Genomic DNA, 14,435 nt, shown 5'->3' on the forward strand with positions numbered 1-14,435 from the left:
TCCTCGTCCACCAAACAGTCCACCCATCAAATCTGTATCTTTCCCTTTTGGAGAGAAGGCTGTTGTGGGTGACTGCGTCAAAGGCCTTACAGAAGTCCAGATAGATGGCATCTATCCTGGCCTTCCTTATTCTAATTTCTGATCTATATTAACCTGATACATAATACTTCACAAAATGCACCTGTGCTGTGGATGCAAACACTCCTTTGACACACTGAAGTTAAATATAACCTTTTATTGCACAACTTTTCATCACACTTCAAAAGTACATCTGTTTTTAAAATCTTTTAAAAACGGTCCCCACCCACCCTGCCCTTCATTGAAACCTCACGCTAGTTTAAAAGGGGAAATACAGTGGTGTGCTCTTTGGTTTTTTACCCCTGCTGTGCTCAAAATATCTTAAGGCATTGTCAGTGGCATGCATTATATATCTCTAAGAAAAGTAGATGCAAATAAACATGTGCAGAAGACTACAGGTATTCTCTGAGGCATTTTGCTCCCCTGCAGACCGGCAACCTGCATGCCAGAGGGCAGTGGCTGGTGGCACACTGAACCGTGGCAGTGCGCACACAGGGAAGGCTCAGGCAGGGAGAAAAGCTGTCAACAAACACAGATTTCTGGCCAAAAAGGTCATTTCCCTAGTGGAAAGGATGTCAGCATGGCTGGGCAGGTTTGTCTTCAGGATGCTGTAAGGCTGCTGAAGCCCTTCAATGGCTTAGGGGCATTGCAGTCCCTTTATGCTCCCATCTCATTGAGTATGAAAGAGACCTGAGCAAGTTAGGGAGGGTCATGGACAGCTTCACCAGCAGGTAGGTTCAGGAAAGTCCCTTTCACCCAAACCACTTGCAGGGTGGTGAAGACTGCGGAGTTGCAAGCCCTTGCTGTGCAGCCCACTGACTGCGAAGGGTTTGGCAGAGTGCTGGTGGACTCCTCTCCTCCTGGGGATGCAGCATGTCAGAGATGAGGTGGCCCACCCTAGCGCACCCTGCAGGAACAACCTACATCTCACACGTTAAAAACCTCACCTTTGGAAAGTACAGGGCCACAGCTCCATCTTGTGACTGAGCTTCCCTAGCCTGGGAAAAATGTGTGGTGCTGCCCCAGCTCCCGTGGAGGACCTGGCTTCTCCTGGCATGTTCCTGGCTTCTCCTGGCATGTTCACCTGCAGGCAACCTGACCTTGGTTTGCTTTGTATCCCCCCACATTTAACCCTGAGATGTCCTCAGCAACCACAACCCCTCCTCTGACTTTCCCCACATGGTGTAGACAAACCCACAGCTGTACAGATAAAATAAAACTCCTGCTCATCCTTTCTGAAGGCAAGCTTTTGGAGGAACTGCTTTAAGAGTTGTACTTACACCAATGAGAGGGAGAGGGGTTGCAGTGCCTGGCTGGCAGTGCCCCAAGCACAGCATAAGAAGCTGATGCAGCTTCACACGTGGCACAGAGAAGGGTCCCGCATTCAAGCACGGGTGACACAGGCTGGACCGAGGGCAAAACTGGCCCCTGCCTGGGCTTGTTCCACCTGGAAAATTCTCCCAGGAGCTTAGCAAGTATATTTCACATACAAATTACCCAGTGAGACCTCATGTCTTCCCCATCCCACAGATCATACCAATGCCTCCACACTTGTATCCCTTGCTAGAATTAAAATCTCATGGTAGAACTGTGAATTTCTATGATTAAACTTCCTTACTAGCCAAGTGCTTTACATTTATCCTTTCATGTGTATTAACCATTTAAATGCAAGCGATAGCTTTGGCATTTTTGATAACATAAAAGCCATAAGAGAAGGCTGGAAGGCCAAGCACGCCGCCAGGACCAAGGGGTTTTTCAATAAGCTCTGGCAGTGTTTTGTCATCCATCATCCGCAGCAAACGGCCATTCAGCTCGATAGACCTGGAGAGGGACAGAGAGTCTATTTTGGCAGCTGTGCTGTGTTTGCCATTGAGCACAAACAGCTCTGGGCCTGAGCGTAAACATTAACTCATCCCAAAGCCAAAGTGAATTTCCCTTGAGAGTTTAAATGTACAGACACAGAAAGCATCCATGGCACTCCCTCTGCAAGGACCTCTTTTAGAGTCATAGCACAAGCAAGTTGTAAAGTACATGTTTCTTACTCTTCTAGTGAGGTTAACAGCAGAACAAGTTTTGAAAAAATATATATTTAAGCTGTTTTTTTCCTCCTACAAGTATTAAGATGGCTACCCTGCTCACAGAGCAGATCCTACCTGTGCTGATGTGTTAGTGGTAGCAACAAAAGAAACCATAAAAAGCCTAAAGATGTTGCTGTAAAAGGAGCCAGCACATTGGAAATACATGAACTTATGCAAAAGAAAAAGGACTTTAGGAGCTGGTCCAGATCCCTGAAGCCTGCTAGGAAAAAGCTTTCTGATTAACATCAAACAAGTGTCATTGTATCTTAGCAAGCTTTTAGAAGCCTGATTGAAAGAGATCTGAGCTAACAGCAGTCAGATCATACTGAAAAAAAACCTCATAGATGGCAGAATGGTAAGCGTTTTGTGTTTTTTTTCTTCTCATCTTGCAAGTTGAACAAGGTGAGGTTTTAGAGGCCACCTAACAATACTCACAATCCTTTCTAAGGGAAGAGGGGGAGTTGCACACTTACCTGGAAAGTATGTTCTCTTTTCCATGAGGCAGTAAGAGGTACTGATCCACGTGTTTCCTTGATAAGTAATTAGGTAGCTGCAAATGCTGGGTAACGTTGTAGAGGTTTAAGGCAAACAGCGTCACATCCCCTTCTCTGTACTTTGGGCTGCAAGGCAAGAGAAGATGATGGGGGAGATTAGGTACTTTTGTTGGCCTGGGTGTAGCTATGGGCTTGGTTTCTGGGATATTTTGCCCTTCCTAGAGGCTTACTGGAGGGTGTTCGTGCAGTGGAGGTAGACACGGAGCTTCCTGTCATCGGCTCCTGTCAGAGTGACCTGCAACACCTTAGTACCCACCAGCTTCTTGTAGAGCAGTGAGAGCCAGTAGTCCTGGGAGGTAGAAAAACACATATAAGTACTTAGGTACATGCCAGGGACTCCACATGGTGCTGGATATATAACATGAATTGTGCTGGTAATTTCAAGGGTTGTTTTCCCCATAGTTTTTTGCTTCACTACATTTTTCACCATATCTATTTCAATTCACGTAAAAAGCATAACTAAAAAGGAAACCCTGCCTCCAAGCTGCAAAGCAGCTGTGTTTGCAAGGTAACTTCGAGTCATTTTTCCTTTCATATGCAAATCTCAGAGCCCTGTTTGTGCTGTGTAGATTGTTTGCATTTTGGAAACGCCTTTCTGCAGGGCACAGGGCATACCAGGGCTGAACCAGTGGGGCATGAGCTGCCCTTCCTGCTGGAAAGCCTGCACCCAACCTGCAGGCACAATGCTGGGAAGAAGCCCCTCAGTAACTTCTATGCAGCTCTCTAACACATTGCTTTGGAACAGGTCTTAGGATTAATTTCTGAATGCTAATCAAGAACAAATCCTCTGATGCCTCAGGACAATGACCTAGAAAGAAAACTGTTGCATTTCTCTCCTGACTTGCCATGAGCACAGGGAGGTGACTTTTCCTATTGGCCTGCATGCTCAGCCTCTCAGCAAGAAGGTGCAGCCTCCTGACATTGCTGTGCTTCCCATTCATTTCCATGCTAACTAAAATTGCCTGGGTTTGGATTTCACTGCCTCTAAAGCATTATTAGCTTGATTAGCATCTGTACTGCCTGTAGGTGAGGAACAAGGCACATTCTTTCAGTCCTAATTAAATATATCCTAAATGAAGGAATAAAAAGCCCAAAGCAACAAGCCTGAAAATGCATAGGGAGCAGCTGAACAGGCAGGACAGAAAATTTTCCTGTGCTGGATTTCCTCTTACATGGTCTCTATGAGCCTGTGAAAAATCACAATGTGGAAGCAGAAAAATGAGAGGAAAGCTAAAAAGACAGATGCTGTCCTTTCACCCTGAGGTAGGGGCAACCAGCAAAAAGAAACATGCAAGAACAATGTGAAGTTCAAATAACGATGTTTCACCACAGCAGAACGTTATTTCTAAGTAAATCTAGCTATGTATGTTTTGATTTAATTATCCTTCTGCCACTACAGAAAGCTGAAGATGTTCATCACCTAAGAAATGCTTGAGTCTTGATTTCACATTGTTTTGATTTTCAGTTATAATTATCTCATATCACTTCTGCTTAAAAGCTACTCATCACTCCGCCGAGGAGTACTCAAACCAAAAACTGCACTTAAATGCCTTGTGAACTCTAGAAAAGTGCCTACATACAAATGAGAGTATCATGTCCCAGAAATCAACCTCTGCTGAAGATTACCTGCACCCCTGCAGTTGCAGTAAATATCATGCACATGTAGTACATGAACCCATATTCAAACATAAACAAACTTGATGTGGAAGGACAGATAGCTGGGACCACCCTACAAAATCTGTCAATATCTTGCGCTGTAAAAATAGCTGACTTGTCTCTCCACATCCAGCATTGCCTGTCCAGAAATACGAGCAGCATTCAGGTAGCAGGGTTGTATACACACCGGCAAAGGTTCGAAGTTGGCATCCACCAGGTGATAGGTCCCTGCGCCAAAGAAAACCTGTCTCATCACCACATCAATCCCCTGCCTGGCTGAAAGCCCAAGTTTGTCCAACCACCTGTCAAAAAAGTGAAGCAAACAACATGCAGATGAAATTGCTGACCTAAACTGTATACCCTTGCCCTTCTCCAATCATACTGGGAAGCAGGAATGCAAGCAAACATTAGGGTGCGATGTTGACTTCTTTAAAATCATACAACTAATTTAAATTCAAGTCTTGCATTGATTGCCTTGAAAATTAATTTCAGACCACCTCTGACTGGAGGTCTGAGTTGGAGGGAACACTTGTTCCACTCCCCCAGCTGCCCCCTTCCCTTGGGAGACAAAGTGCAGATGGTGGAAATCAGGAGTGAGAGCAGGTTCTCCTCAGCTGGCCATAGTCATATGGCTGAAAGAAATCATCATAGCCTGCCACTAGGTTGCCTGCAATTACTGGTCTTTGACTGCACACTCACCAGGCCCTGACGACAAGAACATTATGCCTTATAGCAGGGGAAAAATTCTATTTTAACTGTGGTTTTGGTTAATTTTCAAAATGTGAACCACACATCTCCATACAATTTTTTTCTGCTTGAATCTGCAAACGGATCAATGTGCTAACAAAAGCCTGAATTCCTTTATTCCAACAAAATGCTTCAACTGGAGTCCTCTGAGAAAATTATTTTAATGACTAAATTGCCCTTTGTTTAATTATTTCATGGTGGCTAAAGGATGACATCAGAAAAGGACACCTATCTCATGAATGGCTTTCCATCCTCACAAGTGGACAAAGTTTGTGTTGCAGATTTGAGAGCAGAAATACAACCTTCTCATGCTTTTAACCACCCATTTTCCATAGGAAACTGCTATTACCTGGGTGCATATCAAACCTGAGGCAGAGGGAAAGCACACAGGGAGTGCCACAAGGGCTATGATACTTAACCCACCCATTGCCTGCACTCCCCAGGAAGCCCAAGGGAAACGTTGCTCCTGTGAGTCATTTACACAGCCCCCTTCAGCTGGGTAAATTCTGTAATTTCCCTACACATATGATATGTTACTCACATAAAGCCAGCAATGTAGGTGTTGGAAAGCCTGGGAGCTCCCCCTCCGTAGGCAGAGCTGGTCTCTCCAAGCCAGACCTCCTTGCCTGGCACAGTTCCACCAACAATCTGGCCAGGGTGGAGCACAGAAGAAGAGAAGAGACAACAGTTAAGTTTGTGCCTAGATTTTATGCTTTAGCCAAGTGTCTACATATAAAATCAGCATTTAAGGGATAGCACCAACTGAGACGAGATGTCACATCAATTTTGATCAAAAGGACTAGAAGCAGCAGATTATATTTCCCTCCTGCCCCCAAGTCACATCTACACAAGTAGAATGAGGCAAACATCACTAAAAGCCAGGTCCTCTAAGTCTTTTTGTGCTGAGCAGTGGTATACTTTAAGCTGTACTGTTCTCAAGATCTCAAAATACAAAGAAATTGGGGAGAGGGGATATGACCATAAATTACATCCCTGAGTAATGACGACACCAATAAATGTAGGTTCGTGATGTATCTGGCACTGTGCTTTCCGCATAGCAAACTATCAAAGCTCACCTATTACTAGTATTGTTAATTTTTTCTTTTGATTTACAATGACAACAGCACCCAAGCTTTGATGATGCCTGTTTATTACTAGTGAGAAATTGTACTTTATTCAAGCTTCTCTGCTAACCCACTGGAAACAGCATAGGAATGATTTAACAGGACAAAGCACCTCCAGGACTTCGCGTACAGCTGAGGCAAAGGTATCCAGCACTCTAGGGCTCAAGAAATCCTCCCTCGTAGCAGTTCGGCCATTTACATAGTAACTGGAAATGGGGGAAAAAAAACATAGCCAAAATTAAGGAAAATTACCACCAGTGGTACAGAACACTGAAACTACTCAGTCACTTGATACATTTATCCATAACAATGTTTTACGGTCCAGTTCTTTTACTTTTTTTTTTTCCCAAATGTGAAGATATTCTGTTTGAATTTAAGGGACTATCAGGCATAATTACTTTGATGGAGGCAGGATATGACAGAAATTTTGATCAACAGAAACAGGGTTTTTTTTTGCATCTACTCATTTAGGACAAGGAAAATATCACTGAATAGAGACAGATTCTGTAAATTGTCTCTTGCTGAGGATTCTGACACTCCTATGTGATTACTTGCTTTATTGTATCAAGTTATATAGTAAAAACATCAGATTCCAGCTTCTGTCCCTCTGTTGCAGTATTTTGGCCATCTGGAGGGGAATGGGATGGAGGCATCCCTATGGGATGAAGGTTGCCGTCAACCATGATCAAAAAAGCTTGGTTTGTCTGAATAAAGAATGGGAAATTGGGATCCCTGAGGGGTTTGCATGTCATCATGTTATCACTCGGTCCTACCAGAAGCAGCTGAAAACTTCCAGCCACAAGAGGAACCTAAAACCTGATAATCCTAAATTAGTAAAGAAAATAGCCCATGCCCATTTAAAGCAAAGGCAGCCCCAAGGCAAGAACAGCCCAGGAAGGGGTGAGGATATGCTTTACAGCTTGCTAGCAGCTCAAAGAACATAGATGAGTCATATATGCACACTCACAAACATTATAAGCATGTGAATATTCTCCCACTGTTACCCGAGTGCTGCATTCAACTCCTTAAAGAAAACCACCTTCACATGGAATTCTCTTTCAACCATGTGGAGTTCGTTGCAGGTTCCCTCGGGCCAGCTTTATTGCACTGCCCACTGGAGCACTTTAAAGCTCTATCTCTAAGCCATGGCACAGGAGGGAAGGGATGAAACCACACTGGTGCTGTTTGCACCCACACCCACAACGGACTTGGAGAGCAAACACAAGGGAGCAGGAGAGGCTGCTAGCACGTCTCTATGGGCAATGGTCAGCCAGACCTGCAGAGCTTTTTGCTTGCATCAAACAGACATAAACAGAGAAAAAAAAAGGCAGCACGTAATGCATCAACTAACAAGGCTCCTGCTGCATTGTTTACAAGGTGTTAGGTGCATTCACCAGCACAGTAACCGGTGACTCTCTGAAATTTGCTTTTAGGGAGTGAAACTTCACTCAAGCAGAAACAGCCTTTCTAATGCCAAGAAGAGCACCCATGTCACGGGGATCTGACTCCATTTCAAAGCCCAGACACTCACAGGTTATTTAAAACCTTACATTAAACAGTTTCTGCATTCACAGAAGTTCAGCAGTGGCATCTCTGCCAAGTAAGTCTGAACTATCTTCTCCTTTTATACAACAATCCCTTATTCACATGGGAAAGTACATTTTATCTGCAAGGGCTAGCAGATTGGAGCTTTGAGACAACCAGGACTGTTGCAGTAAGACCTGACCACTGCAGAAACTCTCCTCACGCGGGGGAGAGCTGTGACCTACCCCCGCACGCTCTTCTGAGAAATAAAGCTTCTGTGTCATTTTTCTCTCTGCATCCCACTTCTGTCTTTCTCAGTAAACATACTTAGCAAGGAAAATTACCACCGTGCAGATATTGCATTCCCTGTTGCTATGCCTGCATTACAAACCCCTGCTACTGCTTTTGGGTCTGTGTGCCAAGTAGCCTCTTTGGAGACCTTCTATAATGCTCTCCCTCAATTAATCTCTTATTCTGAGGAGTTTGCAGAGAGGCGCCTGAGGAACTGCTGAAAGGGGGATTTCATCTCCTCCTTCCTGTTAAGATGTTCAAATTGCCATTTTGTAAAGAAAACAGGCAATGAGCAGAGTAACGACGATATCCAAGCAGTACTTACTGGTGCCACGTGACAGAGTCAATCACCTTCCCTCCCGATTTCAGGAAGCTGCAACCACAGGGAATGAGGTGGAGAGTTGGTGGTTAGTGGGGATGGGTGATGGGTTGCGTCTCCTCATGAGCAAGCTGCCATGTGCAGCCCTCCTCTCCCCTCCCCGCTCTCCCCCCAGACACTGGTAGTGATGAGAACTGCTTCGGGGCCACTCTTGTGATAGTTTTTAAACAGGCTTTGGGCAGCCAGGCTGCATCAGCAAGTTGCTGGGAGGATGAATTAATGCTCGTGCAACTTGCAGAGATTCCCCTGGTGAAAAGCATTTGAGCCAGCAGTCAACTGGGAGGTGTGTGGGTCACTGAAGTACTGCTAGCATTTTAGTTTCAGCTCTCTGAGCCGTTAAGCCTTGAGATCATTAATGCAGCTAAGATTTCAGTCATCCCTAGTCAAGGAAAAAAAAAGTCCATGTTTCTAATTTAAGGAAAAAACCAGGCAATTAGTTCTCAATTAGACTAGATGCATCCATTTCCACATCCTTACTACTGACTTTGAGCACAAAGTCTGTAAAACTCTGCGCAAATGCCCACTTATGCCCCACCTCCCCCAAACATCCAGGTGCAGACAAACCACTGCAATCCACACGTGCCTGCCCCAGGGGTGCTGCTGGGGCCCCACACCCCTACCTTCTCAACAGCTTCTGTGTATGCTTTCGGGGCTGACCAACATCAGGACCGTAGAGCTTTGCATGCCGGTAGAGGGTATAGTTACTCAGGAGTTGGCGTAAGTGAATGAAATCTTGTCCCAGCTGGAAGCCGTCTATGTAGATGCCAGATTTCTTCCTGAAGCTGTTTGGCTCTGGGGAAGACACGTGCACATCAGCATCCAGCTCTAGTTCTGGAGCACAAAATAGGGCAGCTTGTTTCACATGGCGAGTATCACTTCCCTATAGCTTCACGTGATTTGGTGTGGTACTAGCAAGACATTTGAAGGCAATGAGTGTGAAACCACAAGTCTGGATGATGCAGCGTGTTCTCCAGTGCTCTGTCCTGGCCTGTCTCTATAGGTGACATCTGCATCTCATGAGGCATCGTTCACCTCATCTCAGACCCCTGGTATGAGAAGCAAATCAGCAAATTCATCTCAATTTGCTCATTCCTTGGGCTTTTTGTGAAATCCCTCTTTACAAATTAAGACTTTAATGTTTCCCATTAAAACATCACCTTGCCTTTATGGGCTGTCACCCAAACTGGGCTATCATGAACTTCCGTGCTCTAAAAATTACCAGCCCATACCTTATGGTGTCACCTTTCCAGGTGACCACTTCCCTGACTTATGAGCAGGCTTCACACTTACCGTTCCCGAGCTCCCAGGAGATGTTGTACCTCTGCGAGGCACAGTAGTCCAGCAGAGCCCGGGCATTCGAGCTGTCCCACTGCAAATCACCTTTCCGCAGCAAGGCGTTGAGCCCAAAGATCAGGTGAAACCCTGAGCAGTTTGCAAAGCTATAGAGAATATCCAGCGTATTTCCTGTGCAGAGGATAAGAGGGGATGTTTATCTCAAGGTTATGGTGTGCTAGTTGAGCACTAAGCCAACTAGCTTGGTGCTGTAGATGTGCCAAGCTCTCACAGCCAGGCAAAAGAGACCAGACCTTATTACACACAATCCTGCATGGTGTTGAGATCCTTTCAGCTCCTGTAGCAGCTGAATACTACTAAATACGAGGTGGCAGATGGCAAAAAAGAGTTATCCTAGAAACATTTCACCTACTTAGAAAAATATTAATTTTCAATGGTTTCAGCTCCTAACAGCCCATGGCCCTTTTACCATGGAACGGCAATTTGCAGCCCTCTGATTATAAATGCTAGCAGAAAAATCCAGCAAAATCATACCTGTAATGGTGGTGTTTTTGTGCTTTTTCCAGTTATGCTCTGCAAGTATCAGCTTCTCCTGGCTGGGCCACTGGGCCAGCAGCACCTTCTCAACAGCAGCAAACGCAGGTCTCAAGCCACAAGCCTCTGCAGGGCAGAAGAAGGACGATAGCAGCCAAGTCCTTGTATACACAGTGAGGGTCCACCATGCAAAAGGCTGCATCCTTCAGGAGGAAGCACAACTGCATGGTGCCAGGCTGACAGCCAGTCATGCATTTCTGTGAAATGCACCCCTACTTTCACAATCAATATTAACGACATAGAAAAAGAAGGCTGGCTTGATGCACAAGTATATATTATATATAGAATCATAGAATCACTAGGTTGGAAAGGACCCACTGGATCATTGAGTCCAACCATTCCCATCAATCACTAAACCATGCCCCTCAGCACCTTGTCCACCCGTCCTTTAAACACCTCCAGGGAACGTGACTCAACCACCTCCCTGGGCAGCCTGTTCCAGTGCCAAATGACCCTTTCTGTGAAACATTTTTTCCTGATGTCAAGCCTGAACCTCCCCTGGCAGAGCTTGAGGCCATTCCCTCTTGTCCTGCACTTGGGAGAAGATGCCAGCTCCCTCCTCTCTACAACCTCCTCTCAGGTAGCTGTAGAGAGCAATAAGGTCTCCCCTCAGCCTCCTCTTCTCCAGGCTAAACAACCCCAGCTCTCTCAGCCGCTCCTCATAAGACCTGTTCTCCAGCCATTTCACCAGCTTCTCTGGACTCGCTCCAGGGCCTCAGCATCCTTCTTGTGGTGAGGGGCCCATATATAATGTATATTTCCTAATTTAAGGTGATGGAGACGGAGAGAAAAAAAAAGAAAAAAAGACTGAGCTGTGCTTCTGGAGGCTGGTATCATGGTGGTCACATCCTGATAAACTATTTTAGCTTAGGCAACATTTGGAAACTCTCATTCCAGCGAGGTGACAAAGCATGGGCTGAGGTGCCCAAGGAGCAGATAAGCCACCCTGGTGTGTGGCAGTACGGAGGGTTCACAGCCTGCCTTGCTGCAGGCAGATATGGAACAATACTTCCTGTGCTGCCTGTCTCATGCAGGAGAAAGTGCTGACTGCTGCATGCAGCTCCAACAGCAACGACAATAGGTGTCGTAAGACATTTCTCTTTCTTCGGAGCCCGTGGTTTTGTGTGGCATGCAAACCAGGAACAAGCTGTAACTAGAGAGGGAGGCACAAGCCGGAGTCACAGTTATCCAGAGAGGAGATGACTACTCAGCAAATCGGTACAAGGGGAAAAGTACCACTCAACTTCAAAACTGAGCATCACCAGTTGCACAGCGATGTACAATTGCACCGCTTTTCTATGTAACAGTGATGGGAAGGCATGACTGCGTGGCGAGCCTAGCTCTGTTCTCACCAGATTATTTCTTCTATCCATCTCTTAATTTTCATAACGAAACCACAACTTTTGAGCTTGACCTTGACTGCCTCCTGAGTGATGGGGGAGCTCCCAAGGCTGCTGCAGGGAGTACAGGGCAGCAAAGGGAGAGGCTGAGTAGATGCCGGGGTGCAGATGAGGTCCCTCTCACCCTTCCTCACTTTCCCATGGCTGGCACAGCTCCTCCAACAGACGGTGCTGAGGGACTACGGATCTCCTTTCCATGGAGGAGAGCAATGATGACTCCATGGAGGACCCCCAACACCACCACCGTGCCCTTGAAGCACCCACAGCCTGCATCGAAGCTAACTCCTTAGCCCAGGATGGGTTCAAGTCTAACATGCTGGCATCTGTTTTACCTTGATGGGACTGAAGTTCCCAGAGGATTTTTTCTTCTGAAGTTGAATCCTTGTTGGGATCAAAGATGAGAAAATCCGTCTCAGTGCCACCGAACCTCAGGAAGCCTGGGGACAGGGCTGCTGCCAAGGCACGCAGTTTGGGGTTGCTGAGGAAGGGACATGAACAGAGAAAACACTATATTCATGACAACTACAGCTACCATGTAGCTAAACTTGGCAAATGCTCAGAGGGACACACTTCAATATGTGTCCTGGGGCTGCTCAGTAGCCTCAGGGTACTCCTGATCCCTTGCAGGAACTGTGCCCCAGCCCTCCACCCTGTCCAACAGGCACGCTACCACAGGAGCGGGCCAAGGAGAGCATCAGCAAAGCAATGAGAAGGACATACCTCAGGGAACACACTTACAGACAAGGAATCAAGTTACAGGGGCAAAATGAGCAACAGGTTTTGTACCCAAGAGAGATTAAGAGTCACGTTGGGACAAGCATTGTCTTCAGCAAAGCAGGTTTATAACATAACATAAGCTCAGCCTCTGCAAGTTGCACACCCCCAGTGCAGGATGTGCAGCACCAACACCTGGTCCTTGCTGGGAGAAACTGCAAGGCATCAGAAGACACTGGGGGCGTGAGCGCTGTCTCTGCTCTGTGGTGACAAACCACAGATCAGAGGCCAACAAGTACCTCCTGCTCCTTGAGGCAGTGGGGGCAGCCCCAGCCTGACCAAGGAGTGTGCTTGGGGCTGGAGGCTGCAGACCTGACCGCGTTCTGATAAGGGTGGTATCATTTTCTCCCCATCCTGGTGAGGAGCAAAAGATGAAAGTGGTGGGAGGAAGGAAGTCAGGACTGGAGAAACACTGTGAGGCTGAAAAATGGGGTCGGAGAAATGAAAAGAATCAAGATAGCTTACAAAAATGTAGAATTGAAAGGAAGAATACAAAACCCAGAGAAAAGCAGGGAAGAAAAAGAGAGGTCAGTGTCAAAAGAACAGGCAGGGAACACCGTCACTTGGCAGTCCAGAGTTGTTTAGTGTTGCCCAAGGTGGGGAAAGGGCTTCATTTTTAGGATCTCTCAATTCAGCTTTGATGGCAACAGACTTCCCTCAGCTGCCCTGGGAAATATTTGCAAAGCTGCACAAGGACTCAAATGATTTTTATTAGGAAGAGCAGCAACCCAGCCCCACCACACTCTGCTTGGCAGTCTCCTCCTTTTTTTCCTGCTAGCCAAGCAGCTCCCCTCTTAAGTTTATCCCTGTGCTGCTCCCAACGAGCACCATCTGAGGTCTCCTTCTCGCCACCCCTGAGCCCTGCCGCTCGTTCTCTCAGCACAAATGAAGAGGGGCAGCTCGAACCCATAGCAGGTACCTCCTTGCTGCCCCGGGAAAACGAAATGGCCTCAAGCGGCATCAGGGGAGGTTCAGATTGGACATTCAGAAAACTTTCTTCACTGAAAGGGTTATGGGGCACTGGCAGAGGCTGCCCGGGGAGATGGGGGAGTCCCCTTCCCTGGAGGTGTTTAAGGCACGGGTGGACGAGGTGCTGAGGGGCATGGTTTAGTGTTTGATAGGAATGGTTGGACTCGATGATCCGGTGGGTCTCTTCCAACCTGGTTATTCTATGATTCTATGGGGGAGTCCCCTTCCCTGGAGGTGTTTAAAAGAGGGGTGGATGAGGCGCTCAGGGATACGGCTTAGCGGTGGACAGGTACGGTTGGACCTGATGATCTCAAAGGTCTTTTCCAACCTAGCGATTCTATGAAACGAACGAATCCCGAAGCGCAGGGGATGCAGAGACCTCCAGGGACGGGCTCTCCCTGTTCCCCAGGGCCGAGCAGCAGCGCCCGTGCTGCCTCCTCCGGGCCGCCGACCCCGGGCAGCCCTGCCAGCCCGGGGACCCCCGCCGCCCCTCCCCGGCTCCCTCTCTGCTCACCTGAGCAGGGCGACGTACCGCGGGTCGCGGGCGAGGCTGGCGTCCAGCGTGAGGGAGAGGAGCTCGGCGCTCACCGTGCGGCGGGGGCTGCGCAGCCCGAACCGCAGCCCCGCTCCCCGCCCCGGCGCCGGCAGCAGAAGCAGAAGCAGCATCGGCAGCATCGGCAGCATCGGCAGCATCCTCCGCCGCTCCCGCCCCCGGGGCCGCCCCCGCGCGGGGCGGGATCGGCAAGGACCGGGCTGCCGGGAGCCCCGTTATCCTCTAAGCGGGGGGATGGAGAAGCGTCCCGGCGGGGTGTCTCCCCCGGGCAGCCCTGCCCCCACGGCCCCGGGGCGTCTCGGAGCGGCGCTAGGACACCCCAAGCCCTCCGTTACCCGTCCGACGGCCCCAGCCGAGCGCCGCAGCCCACCGGGAGGCTCCTGCGGTTACCCTGGGCGACCCGGGGTGACCCTAGAATCAT

At 47.8% G+C, this 14,435-nt stretch overlaps 1 protein-coding gene across 1 annotated transcript; it reads right to left on the reverse strand.

Moving 5' to 3' along the window:
- Positions 1–258: 258 nt before the first annotated feature.
- HPSE (heparanase) lies at positions 259–14,145 on the reverse strand. Its single transcript, XM_069855415.1, has 12 exons — positions 13,976–14,145; positions 12,051–12,196; positions 10,259–10,384; positions 9,722–9,895; positions 9,052–9,223; positions 8,378–8,425; positions 6,350–6,443; positions 5,655–5,761; positions 4,554–4,668; positions 2,881–2,999; positions 2,630–2,776; positions 259–1,899 (listed from the first exon to the last, which is right to left on the reverse strand). Exons 1-12 carry the CDS (start codon positions 14,143–14,145, stop codon positions 1,740–1,742), a joined length of 1,578 nt encoding a protein of 525 aa, XP_069711516.1. The 3' UTR covers positions 259–1,739.
- Between the last annotated feature and the right edge of the window lie 290 nt (positions 14,146–14,435).

The sequence above is a fragment of the Phaenicophaeus curvirostris genome, chromosome 4 (genome assembly GCF_032191515.1).
Source record: "Phaenicophaeus curvirostris isolate KB17595 chromosome 4, BPBGC_Pcur_1.0, whole genome shotgun sequence".
NCBI lineage: Eukaryota > Metazoa > Chordata > Aves > Cuculiformes > Cuculidae > Phaenicophaeus > Phaenicophaeus curvirostris.

What these genes read in the sequence shown, in the direction of transcription:
- HPSE (XM_069855415.1), bottom strand. Translation starts at nt 14,145, where the DNA reads ATGCTGCCGATGCTGCCGATGCTGCTTCTGCTTCTGCTGCCGGCGCCG. An exon ending in CTGTACGCGAAGTCCTGGAG is followed by an intron (nt 5,762 to 6,349) that starts GTGCTTTGTCCT and finishes CACCCTGGCCAG; the next exon opens with ATTGTTGGTGGAACTGTGCC. An exon ending in AAAGAGAACATACTTTCCAG is followed by an intron (nt 1,900 to 2,629) that starts GTAAGTGTGCAA and finishes GTCCCTCTCCAG; the next exon opens with GTCTATCGAGCTGAATGGCC.